The following is a 26,359-nucleotide window of genomic DNA, read 5'->3' on the forward strand; positions in this document are numbered from 1 at the left end:
TTCATGAGATCGTGGGCCCCTTGAGGACAGGATAATATCTTCACTGTATTTGCACTCCCGGGCTTATCAGAGTGTCTGAGCCATACAAGATCTCAAATAAATGTCAGTGCAAAGATGGAGCAGATTGTCTGCTCCAACTCCCAGTTTTGCACATGGAAAACACACAGACACATGCAGACACACACACAGACACACACACACACACACACACACACACACACACACACACACACACACACACACTAAAGTCCATAGGGCAATTCATTAGTGGGCATAGCTAGAGTTCTCCTAGGGATGAGTGAGCCTCTTTTCTCCTGTCTGCCTCTGGTTAGATGACTACCACTCTTGGCCCTGGATTGCCACTGTGGTGTTTTCATTAAGAGAAGTGTTGTTCTGATGGAGACTGTCTAGTAAACTCAGTTAAGCCAAGCACAAATGTAGGGCCAGGGGACCCAAATCATGGAATACATATGGAAATGGGAGATTAGTTGCCTGTGGGTTAGAAGGTACCTAAGACATTCAGGCATGGCCCCTTGGATGACAGCATATATCAAAGTAGGAGTTCTTGGACCGGAAGAGTATTTCTCACTTAGCTAGAAAATCTTAGCCCATCAGATTCCACACAGGTGGGAGCAGACTTGTTTCATTCACACTAGGGGGTGCTCAGTAAACATTCCCTGAGGGAGAATAATCCATTCTGTAGTTTTTATGGTACTTTTCTGTTTAGCCAGGCCATTTAATTTCCATTATTTCAAGTGTCTCTGCACAATACTGGGCACATACAGGTTTTCTTATGATTTACAAATGTAACGAAATCAAACCTGTCTTCCTCTGCTGACTTGACTAGCACAATGAATGGAAAAACCAGTGGTTAGTATCCACTCTGGATATATGTAACTCTCAGTCTTCCTGGTCTTTCCAAATTGTTACCCTCTTCCTTCTGCCATTTTCTTCCTTTTAAAATTAATTTTATTAAAACCAATCAAATTAAAACTGCTTCTGTCCAGGGCATCTCAAGGTCCATTCATTATGGCTTCTTATCTTGGCAGACAATCGGCACAGAAAGGCAGCTTGGCTATTATGCACATACAAAGCCCATCACTTCCCTACCAATGGCCAATTCATCAAACATTTATCTTTTGCCCTCTGAGCACTGTGTCACTTAGTCTGTCACTCCCTAGTCTAGGATGCTAGGAAAGATGAAAAAACGCAGGGGGGAGAGCGGGAGTTTTCTTCTCCCCCAACTTTCCCCTCTCAGATTATTTTGTTAATCAGCTTTCATACTTGAGACTTGAAACTCTCCCTTACCCTGCTACCCTCCAACCTCTATCTTTTTGGCCATATGAAGATTACTACATGTATGCTCAACTTTTTACTGAGTGATGGAATGTCTAAGGCAAAGATTAAACTTTAGCTTGGTTTGGGAGTTTTCTATTGTAACCCACTTTAGAGCAGAGAATGTTAGAAAACGAACAGACATCTAAAATAATTGAGTCTGGCCTCCCCAGTTTACAAAAGAGTTAAGTGAGGCCCAGAACAGGACAAAGGTTTTGACTGAAGCACTGCAGGAAGGTAGTCACCAAGGCAGGATAAGAATCAGGGTTCCTGGTCATCTTCAGATAGAGGTTCTCGCAAGCTGGCATTTCCTTATTTGTCCGACAATTCTGAATACATTTTAGTATGTCTTTTGGTGCGTTAGCTACTTGCTTGCTTACCTGAGGTAACTAATTAGTTCTTTTGAGAATAAAATGCACACTTTTTTTTTTCAAAAATGATCTTTCAAATATCAACAATCCTTATGTCTACCTAGGCTTGTTTTTAGATACCTTATCTCATGTCCTGCCTCTTCCAATATCTGCAAAGTGTATAGGTCTGGGATTTTTCCTCCACCATAATGGATGAGAAAATGATAGCCAGAAACTGAAAACAGAGATCGTGCACCCAAATTTAGTGGTGTTACTTTGTGTGCCCAATTGCCACATTTGTGTTTGGCTTCACTGAGTTGACAAGATAGTCTCCATTCAAATACCATCTTCCTTGTGAAAATACCACCATGACATTCTACCCCCAAGAGCAGCAGTCAAGTAACTAAAGAGACAGATGGGGATGAAAGAACCTGCATTTAGTCCTGGTAAAAATCTCTTGTTTCTCATGCTGCACATCTGCAAGCATTTGATCTGTCTTCTTTGTCCTTAACACTGTTAACTTCTGTGAGATGTAGGTCCTCGGGTCCCAGAATGTGCCTTTATATGAAATGGAGTACAATCCTAACAAAGTCATTCTTTGTAAGATTTTTCAAAGCACGGAACTAGGGCTCTTTTGAAAGAAGGAAAATGGCTCTAATAGTAAGCCACTTTTGGAGGTCACCATATCACCCAAGGCCTTCTTTCCTTCAGGAGATATAAAGGTATCTTGTAGTCTGGGACAGAAAACATGTTTTCACCTTTTTCAGCCAACTGGGACCTCACAGAATCAGTAGTTGACATATTTTTGCTGGTGTTCCTGGCCTGATTCCATTCCAGGGGGCCCTACCCATGGGGAAGCTAGTCTTTGGGCAGGTATTTGATTAGGGCCCCTTTGGGTCCCCAGGGCCTTGAGGCACAGCCATGTAAATGTCTCCTTTTCTGGTTGGTTTGCAATGAGTAGACACCATCTGTTGAATTAAATTCCCTTTATGGAGGGTGGTGAAAGGCTTGTGTGGAAGAGACACTGTTATCTTTCAAGCAAACAGTTCATGAGGTTGAAGAGCTGTGTTCTTGGCCCAACATATGTTTGCCCAATGGCTGTGGGAGCCTCCCCCACCAGGCGCTGAATTCCGCCCCGTGGCGACACACACACATACCGCGGCTGCAACACACCATGTCCACTCCCTTACATCTCCCTAGTAAAGAAAACCTCCATTTATAGAACCCGCCAAACAAACTCACTCTTTAGACTCTTAAAAACAAACAAGATCCTGAGGCCACAGGCTCCATGCGTGCATGTGTGGTTTTATAAAAGCTCAAGCCGTGAACCAAAATAATTTCAGAGACACAGTCAAAGCCCAGACCAAGCCCTATCACCAGGGTGGGAGAAATGCAGGAAAGATTCACTGAGAGGCATGGAGGACGGCCAGATGGGCAAAGGGATGGGAATAAGACATGGAGGCATCTAGCTCGTTCATAGGGAGTACCTGGTTCTCACCTTTGTCCTCAGGGAACCACTTGCTATAATAACTTCAGGACAAACATAGGAGGAGTGGGTGGAAAACAGTGACCGCTGCAGCCCTCACTTCTTTCCTCTCAATGTCTAGAGCCCATTTTGCCCACACTGCTTAATAATGTGCTGTCCGTTATGGTCTCTCCATTTCAAGTCCAACTTCTTTCTCTGTTCCCATAGATGGTAGGCCCAGGGGGAGCAGGTGCCATGACTTGTACATCTTTTATATCCCCAGATGTATGTGCATCTTGAGAGCCTGCCATGCTGGAAGAGGATAACACATGTATGATTTCTTGTGCCAAGTAAGCTTTTTGGAATGGCAATTACTTGCATGCCGGGATTAGTTACCTCTTCTTCTTATGTTCCTTTGCCACCAAATTTGGCATAAAGTGTAAGAGGGTGCTCACAGAATTAGAATTCATTCCGATTGAAATTTAGCTCAAGCCCACTTCCTCTTTGAAAACTTCCCTAACCCTCCCCCTCCTCAGAATATTGTTTATCATCCCAGTCTAACCCATTACCCTGCCCTATCTGGTAACTCCTACCCTGCTTACATCTACTGCTTAAAGTAGGGGAGCACGCCACAGTCCTTTTTATCACCCCAGAGACTAGCAAAATCCTAGGCACAGAATTGGCACTCAGTACCTTTTTGTAAGTGAATGAAATGAGTGAATGAATGAGTGAGCTATAGGGAGGTACATGCCAAGGTGACTAGCTCCAGCTAAAGTATACTTTACCTCATGAAGGCCACATTAAACAAATATAAGAATTAGTTCTTCAGGGGATTGTCCTAGGAGGGTCAGGAGGGGATGTAGATCAAAAGGCAAAAGAATTTGAAGACCTCAATCTGATTGTGAGGACATATAATGAATGGATTAGAAAGCTATACACAGTGTTTGGATAAAGGTTGTGGCAGTAGTGAATTTCCATTTCTAGATCTCAACTAGAAGTTATTTACAGGTTATTTAGCATAGTTCAGTTGAGGGACCATTGCACTCTATGTCCAAAGGTTCTAAGCAGGGCTTTGTTACTATGTGTGGTTTTAGGTAAGCCACTTGGCTCTCTGATTATCAGTCACCTTCTGTGAAGTTGAGGATCGAACAGCTTACAATTCTTCTGAGACTCAAAGTCTATGAGTCTATGAAGAAGACCACAACAGGTCAAATAGAACTGTGGCTTGGAAATCTAGTTCACAGGGCATAAGAGGCCAGTGTGTTAACAGGTGCCTTTTTTAAAAAAAATTGTTTTAAAGGTTTGTTTATTTTTGAGAGAGACAGAGACAGAATGCAGGTGGATTAGAGGCAGAGAGAGAGAGGGAGACACAGAATCCGAAGCAGGCTCCAGGCTCTGAGCTGTTAGCACAGAACCCAATATGGGGCTCAAACTCACCAGTTGTGAGATCATGACCTGAGCTGAAGTCGGACGCTCAACCAACTGAGCCATCCAGGCGTCCCAACATGTGCCTTTTTAATTATGGGGATATCCCCATAGTTAGGGAAGCATTGAAGAAGCTTTGCACAGTCCCAGCTAGAGGATCAGAAGAAGGCACACAGTTTAGTGTGATGGAGAATGACGGAGCTAGAACTCTCTGCTGTCCTCTTTCCACCAGGCTGTCTGGCAGGGAAGAAACAGCTCTTGGGAGCCCTTATAAACTGCAGTTACAAAGGAAGGAGCTGCAGTTAGATAGGCACAGTATCTGGGTAGAATATTAGAGTCATCAAATCTAATATTCTATGAAGAAATTTCCTCTAAACATTCTCTGTGACTCTAACCTCTGATCATGTACAGATAGTGACTCAGAAGGTAGCTCATTTCTTTGGTGAACAGCCCTCTTTTTAAGCTTTAAAAAATTGACTTGAGAACTTTCCTTCCAACTTCTATTATTTTGTCCTATTTGTTTTTGGTTCTGCCTTCTGGAATGCCAGAGACATAGTACTTTGAAACAACTAAGCCTCCTGTGTTCCTGGTTAAATAATTTTGACCGTCTCCATCACTGTTTCTTACACCCTTCACCAGCTTGTTGGTCTCATTGTATGATATTTCTAAATGCTGATGCTTCTTTGAGTCTGGCACTCAGACCTGAAACAGAGCTCCAGGTAGAGTTACTTAGGGGCCAGTAGAGGAGGATCAGATTCCCTTCTGGGGAGGCAGCCCCACTCTGCAGATTCATACTAAACCTTTATACACACTGCTCTTTATGCAAGGTTCCTGCATCTTATGTTTGGAGAATCGTTTTATTTAAAAGTAATAGTTACTAAAGTCTTTTCTGTTTATATGATACTTACTCATGATATAAAACCTAGTAACTAGTGAAAACTATAAAAGAAAAGAAAAAAAAACACCCTACAAATAACCACTACTCACAGATTAGTAGTATATATCTGGATCCCTCTATCAGTATGTAGGTACGTAAATACCTGTATGCTTTGAAGTGTCAGTATATACATACAGAATTGTCATAATGTCCCTATGTACGTTAACAGTAGTTTATAAACTAGGAACAACTAACAGACTACTTTATGGCTCTTAACCATCTACATGGAAAACATGGTACACATTAAAATTTGTGTAGGGTGGGGCGCCTGGGTGGCTCGGTCGGTTAAGCGTCCAACTTCGGCTCAGGTTATGATCTCACGGTCCGTGAGTTCGAGCCCCGCGTCGGGCTCTGTGCTGACGGCTCAGAGCCTGGAGCCTGTTTCAGATTCTGTGTCTCCCTCTCTCTCTGCCCCTCCCCTGTTCATGCTCTGTCTCTCTCTGTCTCAAAAATAAATAAACGTTAAAAAAATTTTTTTAAATAAAAAAAAAATAAAATTTGTGTAGGGAATGGAGGGGAGAAATAGATGATTTAATTTCCATGCACGAGATTGTAATGTGTGTGCTGTATGTATTATAACTTCATTTTAGGTACTTAAAAGGATAGCATGACATTTTATTGAATCAGTAGATATATGTATACAATATCATTTTTAATTACCTCATGGCATTTCATTATACAGATACATCGAGCTTTCTGTAATCATTTATCATTGGGCATTTAGGTATGTTTACATTGTTACTATAAATAATACTGTAGAGAACATACTTAAATCATGCACATTTATTTGATATTTATTTAATACAGTGTTAGAATTATTGGATATGAGGTGATCATTTTTAAGACTTTTAATATAAATTGCCATCCAGAAAGGTTATAGCAGCTTCACTCTCCCATCAGTGTTGTGTTGGTCTGTTACTTTGAACTTTTGACAAGACTGTGTTAAGATTTAGGGAAACAATGGATTTGTTAGTTAAGTGAAAATATCTTGTTTAATGTGAATATTTTAGATTCCCAGTGAAGTTGAAATTTCACTCTACCTTTCTAGTATTGACCATATATATTCCTTGTGTATTTTCTTTCCATGTATTTTGTTTTTCTCTTAGGGCTTTCAGATTTCCCTTAATGATTTTCAAAAGCTCTTTTAATATTAAGGATTTTAAACCTTAGATTGTTAGATTGGAAGTATTTTCCCCAATTTACATTTGCCTTTTATTTTTTTTTCTCCAAATAGGTATTTTTGGATAGTTGGACTTTAAATTTTTTTAATTTTTATTTTTGAGAAAAAGCATGCACAACTGGAGGAGGGGGGCAGAGGGGGAGAGAGAGAATCTCAAGCAGACTCCATGCGGAGCCTGACCCTGGGCTCGGTCCCACGACCCTGCGATAGTGACCTGAGCCAAAATCAAGAGTTGGACGCTCAACTGACTGAGACACCCAGACACCCCTTGGGTAGTTGGACTTGAAATCTATATTCAGGTCTTCACATTAGATAATATGAAGTTTCATCTTGTTGGGCTGAAACAATGTGTTGATTCCAACATGATCATTTTGGATCCTACTGTATGCTCCTGAATATCTTTCTTGGGTCTTGCACTCCATGAATGTGATAAACATATGCTGAACCAAGTCATTGGCCAAAAACAGGACCAAAGTCCCCGGACCCTTCCTTCATTGCAAGCTGGGCCATTAATTAGTGTTCTTCAGTTATATTTTTAACCAGTTATGACTCTGTCTAAAGTTGTCATGTTCTAGCATAGTTTTTGCTCTCCCGACATAGGGATATGTCAAAGCCTTTTTGAAATCTGGTACAATATACCTTTATTCCTAGTTAACTGTCCACATTAATAGCTGGCCTCACAGAACTTGTCCTTAATGTACAGAAACTGCCTGTTTGAGACTCAATGCCATATATGTATCTTGTTTCATACTACAGAGGATTTGAACTAGCTTATTAGAATTAATTTAAAAAATGTATAGATAAAATATGAAGGCTATATAAATTACAATTCTCAACTACAAAGTTAGAAAGCGGATATAGAGACCCCACGGGATTATCTTTTTACATCTGAGTCACCATTTCACTCTCAGCTTCCTAGTAGTAAAAGTAAAAAGGGTATCATGACCAAAAACCTGGTTTATTTTGTCCTAGGGCAAACAAATACCAGTTTCTCAGAGGTATAAGCTGACTAGAATTTCATAAGTATATGAATTTATTAATCCAAAGTGTGAAGAATCTTCCCTTTTCAAATAACTGTGGTTGTATTACCCATTTCTGTGTTTCCAGCTCTTTACACATTTCCAATAATTCTTTAGGGATCCTATATAACAGTTTTATTAGTATTTTAGGTATGGTACATGATGGCTTCACACGTAATCCCACTTAGAGTTAACAAACACTTTGTCAGCTGCCTTAGATTTTCGACTGGTCTTGGATTCAGGGCTGTTACACCAGTGTTGAATTTTATTCCATGCAACTCAAGGATCATCTATCCTGACAGGGGACTTAAGGGCTTTGGGGTGACTTTGACAAATTGCATATGATATACTGTCACATGGTTTCCGTATACACTATTGTACATAGCCATGAGCCTGTTCCACCTTTGTCTGTTTTTTTTAGAGACTTTCATCCCCTATTGGTATACTTATATTACTCGTATATATATATATCCCTGGCTATGTGACCTGACAGAAAAATATACGGAAAATATTTAGACCCAGCTGTACATATAACATAGTACTATCTCTTCTAACATACTGTAGTATATGCTGAATAGTGTGCTATGCCGTCTCCCGTACTGTTCTGTAGTATATATTGTATAGTGTATATACTATGCTATCTCTAGTGGTATTCCGTGGTATACACCGTATAGTGTACGTACCGCGCCATCTCTGGGAGTGTTCTGTGGCATATGCTGTATAGTGTATATACTACACTATCTCTAGTAATATACTGTGGATACATATAACCATTTACATGGGCTATAAAAAGAATTTTGTGACAGAGAGAAAGAGTATCTCTTATGTGATTGGATTAATGGCCTTTCAGAAGTGCTGCCACTGGGCCATTTTCTGGGCTGTGAGCTGCCATATCACTGTTGTCCCATTCTTTTCTTTCTTCCTTCATCCCCTCTATATAGCTCTGTGCTGCCTGTCCTTTTCTTCTAGCTGTGGTCATGGCCTCTCTTGTCAGTTTGCAGACCTTTCCCAAGGACCTGCTGTGTGCCAGGCCCTGTGCTTGGCCTGGTGGGGCAAATAAAAAAGGTGCAAGTTGCTATTCCTGCTCTCAAGGGTGATATTTAAATTATTAAACAACTACACTGATCAATCAGAAACATCCTATCTAGAGCAGGGTCCCTAGAGGCTCCGTGCTGTGGGGGCATTAACTGCTTAGTTGCTGGACTGTGAAAGGTCTGGGGGGCTCCGAAGAGTGGCCAGGGTAGCAGGAGGGGGTACTCAGTGTATTCAGAGCTGCAGTTATTCCCAAGTGTTAAGGAAGGATTTAAATAGCCTAATAACTGGTTCTGGTGTATGGGTGCAAACTCATTGTATGTCACTTCTGCCCGTTCGTAGACGCTGGCCTCAGGGTAAATAGGAGGAGGCATCTGGCCTCTGAAGGAATGGGTGTGGACATTGCCCTCCCAGCCTCTGGCCGGTTGCCCTGAGGCCTGCTCTTTGCCTTGCCCTTGGGATTTTACTGTCAGCTTTTCTCGGAGTGGCTCACAAGCTCAGGGTCAAGCTGTAGTCAGTTGACAAAGGGGTATTGAACCCTTACTGTGCATTTGACAACTCTCCAGGTATTATGGAGGTTACGTTGAGATCCCTTTTTTGTTGGGGGCTGGGCAGACGAACGTCATCCACAAAGACCATTACAGAGCAGGCAGCAGAGGAACCTTGCAGGTCTACAGGAATAGCCGCTGTGGTGAACGTAAGACAAATGGGGTAGCTTCTCTAGAATTTCCATAAACTCCCATTTTCTCAGTTATAACTATCTATCTATCTAGATATGTCTACCTCTATATATAGATATATATATAGAGAGAGATATCTGGATAGATATATTGGAGTAGGTAAAGATTTTAGTTCCGATCTTATTTTCTTAATTAGTTTGAGAACATTCCAACCTTTGGTTCTGGGTTTGAGGCCAGCTGTGGTTCCACAGAGAGATATTTCTTCTTAGGGTCTGTGGTTAATTGTGTCCCCCCATCCCTGCCTGAGTCATGCTGGGGAGGAGCATCACCCCTTTTATAGGCTGAGAATGGAGGAAAGAGGGATCTAATGATTACCACTGCTTACACCCCAGGAATAAGGTTGGCATTTCTTGAATGGAGGGTTCTGGAGGTGTCCTCTGGTGATTTTTCTGGCTGGATTTTTGCTGGGTAAGAGGCAGGAGGGATTAGTAGGTCATCTGCCCCAAACCTACCAGCTCTGCTGTGGTCCTGGCCCTTTTCCTTCCCCTTTCTGACGAGTGGCTAACTTGGGAATAGAATGAAGGCCACTGAGTAGAAGCCCACCCAGAAGCAGAAGGTATTGGGGTTCAAGCGGCCACCCCTTTGTGGGGCCTGCTGCCATGCCTGAGGCCCCTCCTTAGCGGCTCACAACCACTGGCTTAGCTTGGAAAGGGCTGGGGCTGCCTGGTTAGTGCCGCTGTTTTTATAAGCTAATGAGGGCAGAGTGTGAGCCACGGGCAATGATGCTGGGATATTAACTGTGACAGGAAGCTTGATCATAATTATCTTAACGAGGATAGGGTTAATTACAGTGGAAACTTAAAAGTTCTCTCTGTTTGAATCCGCTAGAGCTGAATGCGTTGTGATGTTTTGTCATTTTGATATGACTTTGGAAAAGGCACAGGGACTCTCCCAGCAGCTGCAGTGGCTCCTGGGGGAGCCCAGCCAGAGCCCTGTGAATGAGGTAACAGAGATGGTACCTGTGGGTGAGATAATGGGCAGCTTTCCTGCTGGTGAAGTGCTTCGGAGTTGCTGATTAGGTTTTCAGAGCAAACCACCTGCCATAGGTCAGACCGCACACCCTGTCTCCCTGTCTTGCCCTTGGCATCTCTTCCCTGGGCTGGGAAGACCTCTCTCCAGCTGCCTGTGCCCAGGTAGTGGGTGAAGCCTTGCTCTCCCACCCCAGCCCCTGACCTTGGCACACGTGTCTGCGTTGCCTTCACAGCCCACTCCTCAAACATCTGCAGATTGCAGACCAAGCCGGCGAGTAACTGTGGAGTGACAGGCGTCCCCTCCACCAGGGCCCTTGGGTGTGGGGTGCATTTTGCTGTGCACACACAAGATTATGGCGGAGGAATTGCAATCTCATCATCTTTTCCTTGTAGCTACTGTAGCTGTCCCATTAAACAGCACAGATCTGAGTGGATCCTTAAAGCCTTTTTTGCCTTGTCATTTTACTTAACAGCACACACCTCTTTGCAGGCATCTTGTATCTAGGGGTATGAACTCAAAGATGGATGAAAATAATAATAAAAAAAAAGATGGATGCAAATAATTTTTCCCCTCCTCCTTCCATGAAAACAGCAGCAGCAATAACAGAAAAAGTCCAATTTTTAAAAGCAAAAAATAAAGCCATCTTCCAGGTGTGTGTTTATTGGCTTCCGCATGCCAACCAAGCCCCAGAAATCCTGTCTTCTCCAGTTTTACCCTTCACTACTCTGTCTCCTCAGCTCTGAATTTAGCTGATTAAATCACCAAGTGCACACTACACTGATGACATGAAGACAGGGATTTATTAATTAGCAACCTCCCCTCCCCCACCATGTAACACGGTTCCCTTTTAGCTGAGCAGCTAATAACATTAATGGCAAAAATAATCTTACAACCAGACAGGTAATGGGATTTGAACCTGAACGTCCCCTACTCTTCTGTGAAGTTTGGCTCAGAACTGAGCTCTGCCCCAGAGCCCGCCCCAGAGAAAGGCAGCTCTGTGGGCACTCCCTCTGGTGTTCTTAGCTTTGTCCCTCTGTGTGCTGTGTCATTTTGTTGTATGCCTCCCTGGAAACACTCTTGGAAGGGAGCTTTCTTTTGCTTGCCAGTTGCCGACCATTTGCTGATTCTCATGATAAGAGTATTATATTTGCATAACATAACTCAGGAACAATGTGTATTTGGATGCTGCCTTTGACCATAGCCCAACTGAGGTTTGTGCACAAAGGACTTATTAGCCATCCATAAGGCACCCTGAAGGGAGGTGGCCTCAATGCCCCTCGCCCCTGTGGTAAACAGGGCTTCCTCCTGAAAAGCACTTTTCCATCATCACTCATTAACCCCCACGGAGGGAAGGGACTTCAGGAAAGGTGGAAGTTTCCCTGCAGAAGCCAGACTTGCTGCACACCTTTGCACATTTGCTCATCTGCCCACTCCCTGCATCCAGAACACACTCCCCCTCCAAAACACCCCCTAAGGTCACAGCTACCAGAAAAATCAGTGAATAAAAACAAGAAAGAAAAGAAAGGAACCAGCATTTGCTAGTGACATGTTTGTTCATCTTCTTTGGCTTATATTCATAAGTTCCTCTGGGCTGGAAACAGCACAGAACAAGGGAGTGCAGATGGGTTATTGATAATGCCCAAACTCACACTTGAAGTAAATGGTGGAGCTGAGTCACAACTCTCGTGTGTGTGTGTGTGTGTGTGTGTGTTGGTTTGTCCCCCCCCCCCCACCCCCCGAAACATGAGGAAGAAGAGAAAGGAGGAGGAAGAAATGAAGCACAATGACCCCATTGAGCCTTAGCCCAAAATGTAAGTGGTATTGACTTCCTGCTGTGGAGCAGGTAGTGCTGGCTGTAGGAGTGGGGGTGGTCTGGGTGCTGGGCCCTGAGGAATGAGACACACCAAGGTAGCTGTGCGCCCAGTGGGTCTGAGGCTTTAATGACTGACACTGCACATCACACCCTCTGCATATTGACTCCCTGTTTTGGAGCCTTGTTGGCACAGATCCCACAAGGGAGATACAGATGTCTGGAGACAGCTTTGGTGCTAAAGTTCACACTCACGTCAGATGTGCGGGCACTGCACACACAAGCAGGCGTGTCTGTAACGCAAGTGCTATCAGTAAATGAATAAATAGTGTAGACAACATCTCCCTGATTCGTCACATTTTATAGGATAGCCAGGAGATCCCAGGCGAGTCCGCCCTCTGGTCGACGTCGTAGCTCAGCTGTCAGCCTGTGCAAGCTCAGCACAGCTCTTGGGTCTGGCAGGTGAATGAGCTGGGAGTATGTGTGTCTGTGCAAGTCCCTCCACCGGGCGGCTTTCTTTAATTAACGTCTGCGCGCGCGGAGAGTAGCACATGCGCACAACTGCCCCTCACCGCCTCCACCCCCCTCCCCCCCAACACTCGTGAGACCATAACATCAAGAGTTAACTTTCAGCTAACTGTGTAAACAAGGCTATTTTTCCCTTTCTGATACTTCCCCCCCCCCCCCGCCCCCTGAGCCGGGTACTTAATTCTTTCAGATCCTTGATTATTTACTGCCTTGACATCTACATTGCTGCATTCCACACTTCTTTCAAAAATAAAGTGAGAAATCCACTTTCCATAAATTAAAACTGTAACTTCAAGCCGGGAGCACTGAAACAGAAATTCCCCCAACTCCTTCCTTAAACCACCGCCCCTCTCCCTGCCCAACAAAAACAAAAACAAAAAGGAAAAGAAATCATGAAAGAAAAAGAAACAACCCTCTCCGACTGGAGTGATTATGTGCTTCTGAAGATGCCTTGCCTTTGGGAGCAGCCACAGGGACACTGGGCAGACGCAAATTAAGTGATTAGTGTAAAAAAAAAAAAACAAAAAAAAACGGGGGGGGGGGGATAAAAGTCAAAGGCTGAGAAGGGAGAGCAAGGAAGCCTTCCTTGCCGTTTCCTGGACTGTGCAGAGGAGAACCGCTAAGAAATGATACTTGAAGTTATATTTATTATTTTAAGAGGGGTATGATATTTCTGGGCAGGAATGATGGATGACAACTTAAATTTGTGTCCAGGGAATGAAGGTGAACTGTGACAGAGTTATTTATCTTGGGAATGGAGGTTAGGGTCAGCCGAGGCTGGGTGCCTGAAGGCACAAGACATTGACAAATTTATCCTGCAGGCCGTATCTGAAGCCCTTTGTTTTGGATCCTGGCTACTCACTAAGTGACCCTCATCCTTCATGTTGGCAATGCGTGAAGGATGCGGTGAGTGCCAGCGGCCCCTTCTCCCCCGCCGCCCCCACCCCGGCTCCTGCTACTAATTCTTGTCATTCACTTTGCTGACAGGCACCAAGCCCAAACTATTCCCAGTCCTGAAAGGGAAGGTTAAAATATTTATTTCGGCTCATAATGGCCTCCCTGATTTAGTGCAGGATCATTTTTCCTGTTGCCTTTGTCATTGCAGGTCACTGGAAGGACTGAGCGCGTTCGGGAGCCTGGAGGAACTCATCCTGGACAACAATCTGCTCGGGAACGACCTCGTGTTGCCAGGGTTACCCAGGCTCCATACCTTAACCCTCAACAAGAACCAGATATCCTTGGCTCTGCCCGCTGCCTCCACTCTCTGCCCTGCCCCGCAGTGGTCCCCGCCCGCACACCCCCTCCCCTGTGCTCCCCTCCCCCGCCCCACACAAATACCTGTGAAATGTCAAATGAGTTTTATGTGTCAGCTAAATTAAAGTATGTGAAATACAGTCCATGGGCAGACAAAGCGTTCTGTCTTCTGGCACTCGGGACACTTCAGAGTAATTTATTATAGGTCATTCATAAATGAAATGCACCATTATATCTTCCTGTTGCTCCATTTTAGTGTAGAGATCTAAGTTATGGCTGTGAAGAAATCTTTTTAATAGATAAAAATAGAGAAAGAAAATAATGTCACTGCTGCTGAGAAGGCAAAGCCCGGTTCTAGTTGCTTGGGCTTGTGTGGGAGGGCGACCTCTGGTGGGAAGTACGGGGTAGTGCCTCTAAGCGAACTTGGCCTTCACGGAGGTTTCTGGAACGCTCTGGTGCAGGCCTGGGGAACAGTTCTGGCAAAGCAGAGGGGGAAGGGGCAAAGGTGCGAGATATGTGTGAAGCCCAGGGGTAACTCTGCCCTCCGTGGTGTTTGATGTACTAGGGTGATGAGAGAGGTCTAGCAGAGTCTTTCTATTGCATGCTGTCCCCTTAAGTGCTGTCCCCTGCCAGCCTGGGATGAAGCACAGGGGTATTAATGGCTCTGGATTCTATAGGGAGGCTGAGAGTGGAATCGGAAGCTTTCTGCAGTATAAGGCACTTAGCTCCTCTGTACAGTTATGGGTCTCCATGCTGCCACAGCACCAGCTGGAAGGCAGGGAGGATTATCAGTTTTGCTAATTCCTGTATCCATCACACCTAGAAAAATGCTTGGCATGGAACTGAGGTTCAGTGAATGTTTGTGGGATGAATGAATGAATGAATGATTATCATCAGCTGTTCTTTATTGAGTGGGTCAGGCACTGTGCTGGTTGCCTTTAAGTATATTATTTTTTATTCTTACCAAACCCTGGGAGATGGATGCAGTTTCTCCATTTACCTGAATGAGGAAGGAGGTCAAGCATGGACCCAAAGCCAGACATTTACCAAAATGCTAGATCCCAGATTCAGTCTTAACTGTGGCTATATCCAAAATTCTTTCCATTCTCTTGTGTTGCTTCAGACTTGAAGTCTAATCACCTTGTTTTGTTAGTGAAACATTTGAGATCTAGAGTAATTCAGTCACTTGTTTATGTTTTCATGGCGAGTTAGAACTAGAAAAGGGATCAGAGCCTTTTCTGTAGAGTATGAAATAAAACCATGTATGCATATGTCCACTTTAAGAATGAGAGGCAAAATCATTTATTAACTGATGTTTATACTTTAAGTCATAAGACAGTATTTTCTTTTTAGGTAAAATATACTACGATGGTCATTATAAATTGGCACTTTAATAGAAGTGGAAGGCGAGGGCTTACAAATAAATATCAGTCTATATCATAAGGCAATATTGATGGGTTTTTTTCCTCTCCTATCCTTTGGTCAACCAAGTTTCTTAGTCATTGTTTGAAAAATTATTATAGTCCCTGTATCACTGTCTTAGGTGATCACTTGGATGATATTCTTAAATCATTCAAGAACAGAAGGGTTATTAGAATAGAACTGGATGGTAAATTTCCTCCTTTGGGCCCTAGTGCTTATATCCTGTGTCCCATGCCACTGTAGAGTCCTAGCCTTTGAACTTGGGTTCATGAGTCAGCTTAATCATGTTTAGTTGTGTGGCTATGGACAGGTCAGCCTCTGAAAACCTCTGTTTCTCATTTTGTGTGTATGTGTGAGATCACAGCTTTCACTTGCCTATTAGGAGAACTGGTTAAAAAGAAGAAAATATATGAAAGCCTTTTTTGCATGTTGGAATCCAAGTGCCATGATAATGTGAGCAAAACAGGTTTCTGCATGGGTGAAAAACCAGCTACTTCTGCCCTGGGATATTTATTGTGACGTTGGCAATATAAGAAATGGTGCTGTGAGAAGGACTTCCAGAACAGCCCACAGATCAACCCACAAGGACTTTGTCTGGCAAATGCTGTACAAATGCTAATCCCAAACTCAATTCCTCTTCTCCCTCAGCATAACTTCCTGGCCAGTTCTCTGTCGCATTTATTGGTGCATGCTAAGAAATGCAAGCTCATTTCAGCACCAGCCTAAGAAAAACAAGTAAAAGAAGAGCACACAAAACAAGAACATCATTTTGCATAAGCCCAGTCTACAGATGACCTAGTGGGTGATTTTTTTTTATTGACCTCTGATTTATTTAATAATCAATGAAAAGTATTTGTTGGATACTTAAGTGTTCAAAATAGGTAGGTTATCGTATTGCTTTCCACTGTACCACTGGCATTTGAGGAGCATTGAGTAAATATTGATGTTAATATTGATGATAGACAGATTACCTGATTAGTGTGATTAGGTTACGCTAAGAAGTAAGATTCATGTTTCATATGAATTTACTAAGAATTATTATTTCCCATTTTAGAGGGTTCATTTTTACAACATGGCACAGAATATGATGAAAATGCGCAGGAATCCACTCTGGATTTTTTTGTTTTTTTTTGTTTTTTTTTTTTTGTTTTTTAGATTCTATGTGTAAGAGAGATCATAAGGTATTTGTCTTACTCTGACTTATTTCACTTAGCATAATGCCCTCAGGGTTCATCCATGTTGTGGCAAATGGTAAGATTTTATTCTTTTTAATGGCTAAAATACATAGTTACATATATTATTATATACTGTGATATAATTATAATATATAACATATATATATCACAACTTCTTTTATATTCAACTACTGATGGACACTTAAGACTGTTTTCATATCTTGGCTATTATAGATAATGCTGCACTAAACATGAGTGTATAGATGTCTTTTTGGGTTAGTTTTCATTTTCTTCAGATAAATATCCAGAAATGGAATTGCTGAATCATACAGTGTTTTTATTTTTAATATTATTAATATTTTTGGGAAGCTGCATACTGTTTTCCTTAGTGGCTACCTCAGTTTACCTTCCCAACCACAGTGCAAAAGGGTTCCTATTTCTCCGTATCCTGCCAACACTTATTATTTCTGGTCTTTTTGATAAAAGCTATTTTAACAGGTGTGAGGTGATATCTCATTTTAATTTGGTTTTGATTTACCTTTCCCTGGTGATGAGTGATGTTGAGCATCTTTTCATGTGTCTACTGGCCATCTGTACTTCTTCTTTAGAAAAATGTCTATTCAGTTCCTCTGCCCATTTTTTAATCAGATCGTTTTTTTGCAATTGAGTTATATGAGTTCCTCATATATTTTAGATATTCCTTATCAGATATATGATTTGCAGTCATTTCTTCCCATTCACTAGGTTGCATTTTCATTTTTAAATAGTTTCCTCTGCTGTATAGAATGTTTCCCCATTTTTTTCTTTTCCATTCTCCAAATTTTTATTTAAATTCCAGCTAGCTAACATACAGCACAATATTAGTTTCAGGTATAGAATTTAGTGATTCATCAATTGCATATAACACCTGGTGTTGCTACAAATGCCCTTCTTAATCCCCATTACCTGTTTAACCCATCCCCCCTCTATCCCCCATCCACCTCCCTTCTAGTAACCATTAGTTTGTTCTCCATAGTGAAGATTCTGTTTCTTGGTTTGCCTCTCTCTTTTTTTGCCCATATGTTCATTTGTTTTGTTTCTGAAATTCCACGTATGAGTGAAATCATATGGTATTTGTCTTCCTCTGACTGATCTTACTTAGCATAATACATTCTAGTTCCATCCATGTCTTTAGAAAAGGCAAGATTTCTTTCTTTTTATGGCTGAGCAATATTCCACTGTATATGTTTCTCATTTTTAAAGTAGTAAATCAGGCTGGAGGATGGTTGTATTCTCAGTGTTGCTGTCACCAGAGATTAGCAGGCCTCTTGAGGGATTTTCTTTGTCTGAGGGATTTTCTTTGTCTTTGGTTGAGTCCTTTTCCTTTTTAATTCCTCAGCTTCTCCAATCTGTAGCAGTAATGCTGAGGGAGAAATGATAGTGGTATGGGGGGAATTGTTGCAGAAGGGGATGTGTAGCTGTAAAGCTGGCCAGTTATATTGCTGTGCTGATGGAGAATACTGTATTAGCACTACATACGAAAGGTGCTAGTTGGCTGTTTTAGGATGCAGCATGACTTCTTTCTCCTCTGTTCTACTGGTATGATCATGAAGATTAGCTTCATTTCCCCACATACTTGAGCCAGAAGTCACAGAATGAAAGCCAGGTAAAAGCAAGAGTAACACCGTATGGCACCCTTGTAACCTAATACTTCTGACCCACCTTTTCGGCCAACTGACTCTGCTACTTTCTTGTTGAATATACCCCTGACTCTTTAAGAGTTGCTCTGTTCCACATTGCTATTCCTTACTCCATGAAATGCCTTGGATTTGGGATCTGTCAGTTAGCTTTGCTGCATAATAACCTACCTCGAATGTTAGTGACTAAAACAACAAATACGTTATTTAACATTCTCTGTGTCAGTTGTTTGGGCAGGGCTCAACTGCATGGTTCTCCTGTGGATTTTGGTTTGGTCCATATGCAGCCACCATTATCTGGAGGCCTGACTGGGACTGGATGGTGTGAAATTGCCTCACTTATATGTCTGGAAGTCAGTGCTGGTTGTTGACTGAACGACAACTTCCAATAGGCTAACACAGGCCGCTCTGCATGGGGCAGCTGTTTCAAGAGCAAAGCCCTAATGTACAAGTACTTTTCAAGCCCTATTTGCATCTCAGATGTTGCTGATCCATGGCCAGAGCAAGTCACGTACCAAATGTAGAGCCAGTGTGATAGGGGACTGTACCAGGTGTGTATACACAGAGGCATGCCTCACTCCTGTAGTGATCCTGCACATGGACCGTGGTGTCTCATCTCCTTAAGAACTGACTTCATATTTGTAATAAACAGAGACCTAGAATCAAGTAATTATTCACCTGCTACAAAGGTATTAGTTCTTTCTTACAAATTGAATCTTATTTTAAGTATATTAGAAAGCTTGCTATTAAATGGGATTCTACCTGAAGTTCTTTTGAGAAGTTTGTTTTGGTTTTAATTTCTGGTGTGCTTGTTTGTCTGTTTGCATACATAGAGTTTTCCATTTTGGTTTTACTCTCAATGAGGTATGTTTGAACAATGCTCTGTTACTGGATCCTGCAAACATGGGTTATGGGCTGCTTTATCCTTTGGCAAGAGGTACTGTCAGATAGTGGTTAAGAACAGGCTCTGAAGTCAGACTTCCTGGGCTTGTACCCTGGCCCTGCCACTTGCTGCATGTTCTTGGACTGGTTATTTAACATATCAATGCTTTGCTTTCCTCTCCAAAATTGGGACAATAATGGTACCCACCCCATAGGTTGTTGTGAGGGTTATTCTAAGTTCTATGTAATGGTCAGTATTATTGCCATTTTTATTAGAGAATTATGTAAACTTATTTGATCTTACTTCAGCTACATTATAACCAAGGTCAGAGCATAGATTTAGAGTGTGTCTTTGACTTTTATAACTTAATTTTACATCCATATCATTCTGTGAGGTGAGTACCATTGGTGAATACTCTCATTTTTTTTTTAAGTTTATTTTTGAGAGATAGCACAAATGGGAAGGACAGAGAGAGAGGGAGAGAGAATCCATAGCAGGCTCCACACTGTCAATGCAGAACTCACAAACCATGCACAAAATTATGACCTGAACTGTAATAGAGTCTGATGCTTAACTGACTGAGCCACCTAGGTGTCCTAGTACTCTCATTTCTTATGAAAAAACTGAGAGAGTTGAACATTTTTTTTTGTATGAACTTTCTGAAGTCACCTAGATTGTCATTGGTAGGGCTCAGTCTAGAACCCAGGTATGGTGATTTATAACCCCAGACTCTGAAACCCAAAGGAGGTAAAATCAATGCATGAGGAAAGGAACTAAAATACAGGAGGAGTCGGTTGCCTGTGCTTGCCCTGTCCCTCCTGCACCAGACCCTGTACCCAGCTGCAGAGGGAGCTCATGAAAGGGATTTCAGAGCACAAACCCAGCATCTGGCAAATTTTTTCTCAGTCGACCAATGTCTCACGTCTCATCTGTACACTACCTACTTGACCTCCCATCTTTGTTCTGCTGGCCCTTTGTTACACTTCTGTTAAGCTCTCAGCATTGCTGTCTTGTCCTGGTATACTTTAAAGCCTGGACTTCCCAGGTTACCTTTTTATCTCCTGGTTCATAGCTTATCTTACTCCTCTTCCCTTAGTTCATTTAGACTGGGCTGGTAGTCACTGGCCATGGAGTTGACCTTATCTCTCCAACACTCACGTTGTGTATATGTGTGTGTGTATCTCTCTCTCTCTCTCTCTCTCTCTCTCTCTCTCTCTCTCTCTCACACACACACACACACACACACGCACGCACGCACATGCACATACACACACTGTCCTTGGCTCTTCTCCAGTAGGGTTGGATACTTGGTTAATGTCTCAGCCATATGATGTCTGAATACCCAACCCCAAAAGGGAACAATTGAGATGTCTGGAAAATATAGATACTTTGCACAATCAAATGATTCTCCCCCATTCTCCCTTTCAGGGTGGGCAGGGGAAGAGTAATAAGCTGACTTCATTTTACATCACACTTTGTTTCTTCATTTAATGTCTCCCTGTTGGCTTCAGCACACGTGTGAAGAGACGGTATGAATTATAGTACCAACAGGAAGGACAAATAGTATGACATGTTGTACAGCTGGTCTGTGGTGAAGAGACGAGTGAACTGAACCAGAAGACCAGACTAGATTTCCCACAGCAATTTACTGTTTTACTCAGGGAAGTCTCTGCACCTTGTCTGAATCTTCAGTTTCTTTAGCTGTAAAATGGGTGATAGATGATTCAGAGTATTGTTGAAAGATCGAAATGGCATAATGTATATATGGGAAATCACTTTATCGCCCAAAGACTTTACAGCTTCTTGATACGTTTTAATGATAGAGGAAGTCTCATTGCTTTAAATGAATAAGCCCAAATTGGAAGAAACTCAGGTACAGAACACAGCTGGATGACAGTACCTGTGGTCTCCCACAAAAACTTGTAGGACTCCTCATTTTTCAGTATTTTACATTCCTTTCTGTATTAGGAAATTGTGAGTCACTTTATCACCTAGAAATGTTAATTTCTTTGGAACAGGTTTGAATCTAGACTCTGCCATTTACTATGTGACCTTTGACCCCCATTTCCTCAATTGTTTGGATATGATATTGCTGACGTGTGTGTGAATCAAAATGAAAATATGTTGTGCAAAACGTGGAGTTAGCATTCAGAAATCCTGTATTAGGGTAAGCACTGGTTGAAATCCTCCCAGGTCTTATGGGTGTTGCCCTTTGACATGGGCTTGATCACAGAGGGAGGATTCTTTCCCATTTTTACCAGGGAAACAGCTTCAGACCTGTGTAACTGGACATGACACCAGAAGACTCCCCTCCTCCTTCATTCTCCAGACTTTCAAGGCAACATGTTGCTTTGATCTTGGGCTTTCTGCAAAAAGTCTCCCTTGGCAAGCATACCTATGACAGCTGGACTCTGCAATAGCAACTTTGTGTAGACAACCTGAAAAAAACCTAAATGACAAGTATTCTAGAGAAGACTTGAGGAGGGAAGCCAGGTGTGTGCTAGAAGTCAGTTGAAGAGAATTGAAACTGTGCCCTGTAGCTTCACATTTAAAAAGGGGAGGGGGATGTCACCCTTAGGAGAATCCCTGAAAGTATCTACTGCCCTTGGTCTTAGTAAGTCAGAGACACCGGGTTCCCTCTGCTGGTTGCCTTTGGTTAATTTTCTATGTAACTGGACAAAAAAGGAATGTGACAGGTTCTATCTCAGAGCTCCCAGCCAGGTAAGACAGGGCTGTGTTTGTCCTTGCTGACCCAGGAGACCAAGAAGCCAATTAAAACTCTTTCTCATCTTCTATCCTCCAGAGGTGTGTCAACAGAATGAAATTCTAGTCCAGACCATCCACAGAATAGGTGCTAGTATGGATTTGGGGGAGACCCCCTGACTTAACCCAGATGATCATTTAGCAGGTACTTGAAAGGCTTAAAAAGACAGGGGGTATCTTCTGCCACACAAAATACCCTAAATGAAGCAGGCTCCATTCTTTGGATTCATTGGTGCACGATGGCTGAAGCTTCTTGAAGCCTGTAGACCTTTTGCCCAAGAAATTCCCATTACCAAGACATTTGAATGAATCCACATCTCCACAACCTCCTGCTCAGGGGGAAGATAGAGATTTTGTTGAGTGTGAAACTTATGTTAATTCCCTCTTAAAGGAAAAGGCTACATAATTATGAATTCAAAATTAGGCTTGAAGATGAATGTCTGCTTTGAATAAAAATATATAAAAGCAAATTAAATTTTTTTCATTTGACAAATGCCACAAACATAAAAATATTCAGAAAAGTAACAATTTTTTATGTGGGACATACCTACATAAAACATTTTTCCTATTTTTTCTGCAACTTATTTTATAACTTTATTATATAATTATATAAGTTTTACCTTATATGTACTTTAGTGGAGAGAGACAGTGAGCTTAACTGATTGCAGTTTAAATAACCTACTTTTGCAATTTTTACAACGTGTGACCATGTGATTCTATTATCCTTGCAAGGGACCTGCGTAAGCAAGAACCCTCACGTACAAGCTTTATTAGCTCTGTGGTAAGTTTACACATGAAGCCTGTTTCCCTGGACTGTGCATGAGAAGCTTCCTGTCACTGCTCACTTAATGTTGGGAAATGACTGGGATTTCAGTTCAGCTCAGTTGCCCAATATTTCCTCAACTTAAAAACCTTTCCCAGTTTGAGTTCCATTCCTTCACATTCCTACCTTCATACAGTAGATGAAAAATATCCAAGGTTTAAGAAGTTGGTCCCTATAGGAGAAATAAGTTTTGGTTGGACTTCTTCACCCATAGTGGAAAGGGCTTCCCCTAGGTTCTCTAGGGTCATTGTCTACATAAATAATTTGAAACACCCCAAGTCAGTACATCAGCACCATTTTGGCCGTCCACTCTCCTACAGTCCCACAAAAGAAAGTGTGCTGACTAGTGCAAGTGAGTGATCAGCTTGTCTGGCTATCTCCTTGGCACCAGGGCCTGGCCTTGAGGCTTCAGGACAGCCTGATAGGCATGAGTCCTACTGCTCCTTGGAACATCTGATGGATCCCTTGTGAAAGGTAGAAGGTTGGAACTAACCCTGAAGGGCAGAAACCAGGACTGGGACTGAATGACATTTTGGCCCTGGTGATTCCTGAATACCAGACACAGACTTAAAACATTTTGAGAAAGTTACTCCAAAGCATAGGGCCTCATGAGGTGCCTTTGCTAGGGTCTAAGGGCAGCACTAATAGCTTCCCTTTTTCTCCTGTAGCAATGATTGAGAAGCATAGCTTTCCCTGAAAAGCCAGTTTTCCCTGAAATTGTTCATTGGCATTTCAATTAGTTTTATTTAAATGATTTTCTTAAAGAGTTTGATGATTGAACTGTAATTTAAAAAGTAGTATGTTTTGTCTTCAGTGATGAAATACTTTAATGTTTTGACTCCTGGCCATTTACCCATGTGTCCTTCTAATCTTACCTCCCTGGCAGAACCTTCTTTCTTGTCTTCTCCACATGCTTCTGTGTCTTTCATCCTCACTCCAGTGGTCCATTGTGGTTATTCCTGGACATTATTTGTTAAAGATCTGAAGGACTGATAACTTGAAAGTCCATTGTCCTGCCTTGTTTAGCAAATGGGGATGATGTTGGCGAATGGAAACCCGTGGTGGAGAGCTGCTCTGACCCTCTTGCACTAGGGTTTCCCTCTTTTGCTTGTGCTGGCCCTCTCCTTGTCTCTGTCTCACTCTCAGGGTATAGCATTTGTTTTTGTACATGATGTTCACAGAGCCTGTGTATAAAAAATGCTTGAAAGAACTTAGTTTGGAGAAAATAAGATTTAAGGAAGACATGAGATCTTCAACTGTCTGGAAGGTCATCATGTGGAAGAGGAGAATGCCTTATTCTTTGAGACTCCAAGCCATTAAATTGGGTCAGTGGGAAGGAATTTGAGGAAGGTTCAGCCCCCAGGGGAAAGAAAAACTCTTTTTTATGGTTGTTATGATAGAATGAGCTACCTCTTGGTGACCCCTTGGCAGATATGTTAGGGAATGGATTCTGACATTGTTTGGATTTGGTGTTCAACTGACAAGTTGAAATGAAATATGAGGAGATTGGGGCAACATCTCATAGCTAGAGAACATCCTTGTAAAGTAAAGGCATCCATTCTCTTTGGTTTTAACTTTTCTCTCTTAGGCCAAGTGAACCTCACTCCTGGACACTGAATCCTGAGTCTTTGACTCTTGTATGGCGCATTCACCCTTATATATTAGCCCCTGTTTGCTCTGTTGTCACTCCCTGGCAAAGACCCCATTCCATCTGCTGATATTGGCTGATAAGAGCTCCACCTCTCTTCCATAAGTTTCTGGTAGTCATGGCCTCTGTTCATGGCTTGTCTAGTCATCACCTTGCCTAGGAGAAGGTTCATCTGCATGTAACTCAAACCAGGAGTCCATGTATATCAATGTGACAATTTGGTTGTCATTAGGTCCTTACCAGTACCTGTGATTGCCTGAATCTATGACTCTTGACTTACTTGGTTTAGAGGTCTCAGCGTTTGCCTTGAGTGGATCCCATTGAGCAAATGGATCATGGCATGATCTCCCCACCATGCCCTTTATTGGTATTTTCTCTATATTCTTTCCTTCTTGAATATTACTATCACAAGAGATTCTCCTCAAATACATTTGACCTGCTTGGCTTGACTAAATGTATCCTAACTGATTCCATTTGTCTTCTAGTTTTGTTCTCCTTTCTCCACAATTCATTGTTTATTGCCATCTGGGAGTCTACTGAGCAATGCTTAGCTCCACCCCAGGTTCTCAGATCATAGGAGGATGGCAGTCCCTGCTTGTATCCATGCCATTCCTATATGTTTTAATGATAAATTACTCCCTAAAGGAGAAAATGGGAATATACTTTTAATGAGGCATTTGGAAACAAGTCTTGCTTTCATTACTAGAAAAAAAAGTTTTATAGATTGGCAAATAGCAAAATACTTTACCACATGGAATATACCCTTCATCATTTTCCAAACAAATATAAAGGAAAGAAAAGTGTGATAAAACACTTGAGTTCATTCATTCCCTCTCAAGTGATCTGGACTTAGTCTTACATGCCCAGAGAAAAGTTGGGCTGTGTCCCCAGCAGGAGTGAAAAACTAGGCATGCCAGATACCTCACAGCTAAGTTGATTTCAACCCTCACCCATGTCACCTCTTGGGAGCAGACTGGACTTGTCAGGTGTTGTGCTGTGCCTGTCAGTTATAGTCTATGTTCCTTATGAGGGCTTTTGTCTTCCTGGATCCAAATCCTTAACCTTTGTCACATCACTGACTTGGAGAGTCTGCTTGATCACCTGGCGGAAGTGACACCAGCTTTGGAGTACCTCAGCCTGCTGGGTAATGTGGCATGTCCCAATGAGCTGATTAGCTTGGAAAAAGATGAGGAGGACTACAAAAGATACAGGTGAGTATCTAGGAGTTTGAGCCTGGTGGAAAGGGAAAAATGGCATTTTTGGGGGGGGATGATATTATGGGGTGCATAGTAGATATTACTGGACTTCCATTGATAATACTAAACTTTAACCTTTTGGCAACCTGTAGCCATTGTCTCCCTTTGTCAGGGACATAGGAGCCAAAAAAACAAACAACAACAACAACAACAACAACAAAAACCCAAAGAACAAACAAACGGAAAAAAAAAACATGAAAAGCTTCCAGGTGGTCTAGGTCAGGGGTTGACAACTCTTTTTTGTAAACAGCTGGGTAATAAATGTTTTTAGGCTTTGAAAGTCATGTGGTCTAAGGTCTATGTCACAACTATTCAACTCTGCTGTTATAGTGAAGAAATAGCCATAAACAACTTATAAACGAATTGGCACAGCTATGTTTCAATAAAACTTTACTTACAAAGACCAGGGGCAGGCAAGATTTGACCCATGGGCTATATTTTGCTTACTTGTGCTCTGTGTTGTAAGGTTTTCCTTTGGTCAGCCTCAGAGTAACTTTTTAGCGAGCACTTCCCACTAAAGGTAGGGAGCTTACGTGGGATCCCAGAGGAAGTCTCAGAAGTCCCATAACTTGGTTCCATAAAGCTCTGCCTCACTGTCCACCAGCTGTGTGCTCTGATGGGGTCTAAGCAGAAATGCTTCTCTTCCTCCTCTCTGCTACTAAACCA

At 42.2% G+C, this 26,359-nt stretch overlaps 1 protein-coding gene across 17 annotated transcripts in view; it reads left to right on the forward strand.

The window, feature by feature from the left end:
- Positions 1–26,359, forward strand: part of LRMDA (leucine rich melanocyte differentiation associated) — a 1,033,894-nt gene that overhangs the window by 557,698 nt on the left and 449,837 nt on the right. For 11 of the 17 annotated variants that reach the window (XM_042961194.1, XM_042961195.1, XM_042961210.1 and 8 more), the window contains 2 exons: positions 13,899–14,025; positions 25,509–25,648. In XM_042961194.1, coding sequence (XP_042817128.1) covers positions 13,899–14,025; positions 25,509–25,648 — 267 coding nt within the window. Of the gene's footprint in view, positions 1–3,433; positions 3,501–13,898; positions 14,026–25,508; positions 25,649–26,359 lie in introns of all 17 variants that reach the window. The other 6 variants (XM_042961205.1, XM_042961206.1, XM_042961207.1 and 3 more) reach the window with 1 other exon arrangement.

The sequence above is a fragment of the Panthera tigris genome, chromosome D2 (genome assembly GCF_018350195.1).
Source record: "Panthera tigris isolate Pti1 chromosome D2, P.tigris_Pti1_mat1.1, whole genome shotgun sequence".
Taxonomy (NCBI): domain Eukaryota; kingdom Metazoa; phylum Chordata; class Mammalia; order Carnivora; family Felidae; genus Panthera; species Panthera tigris.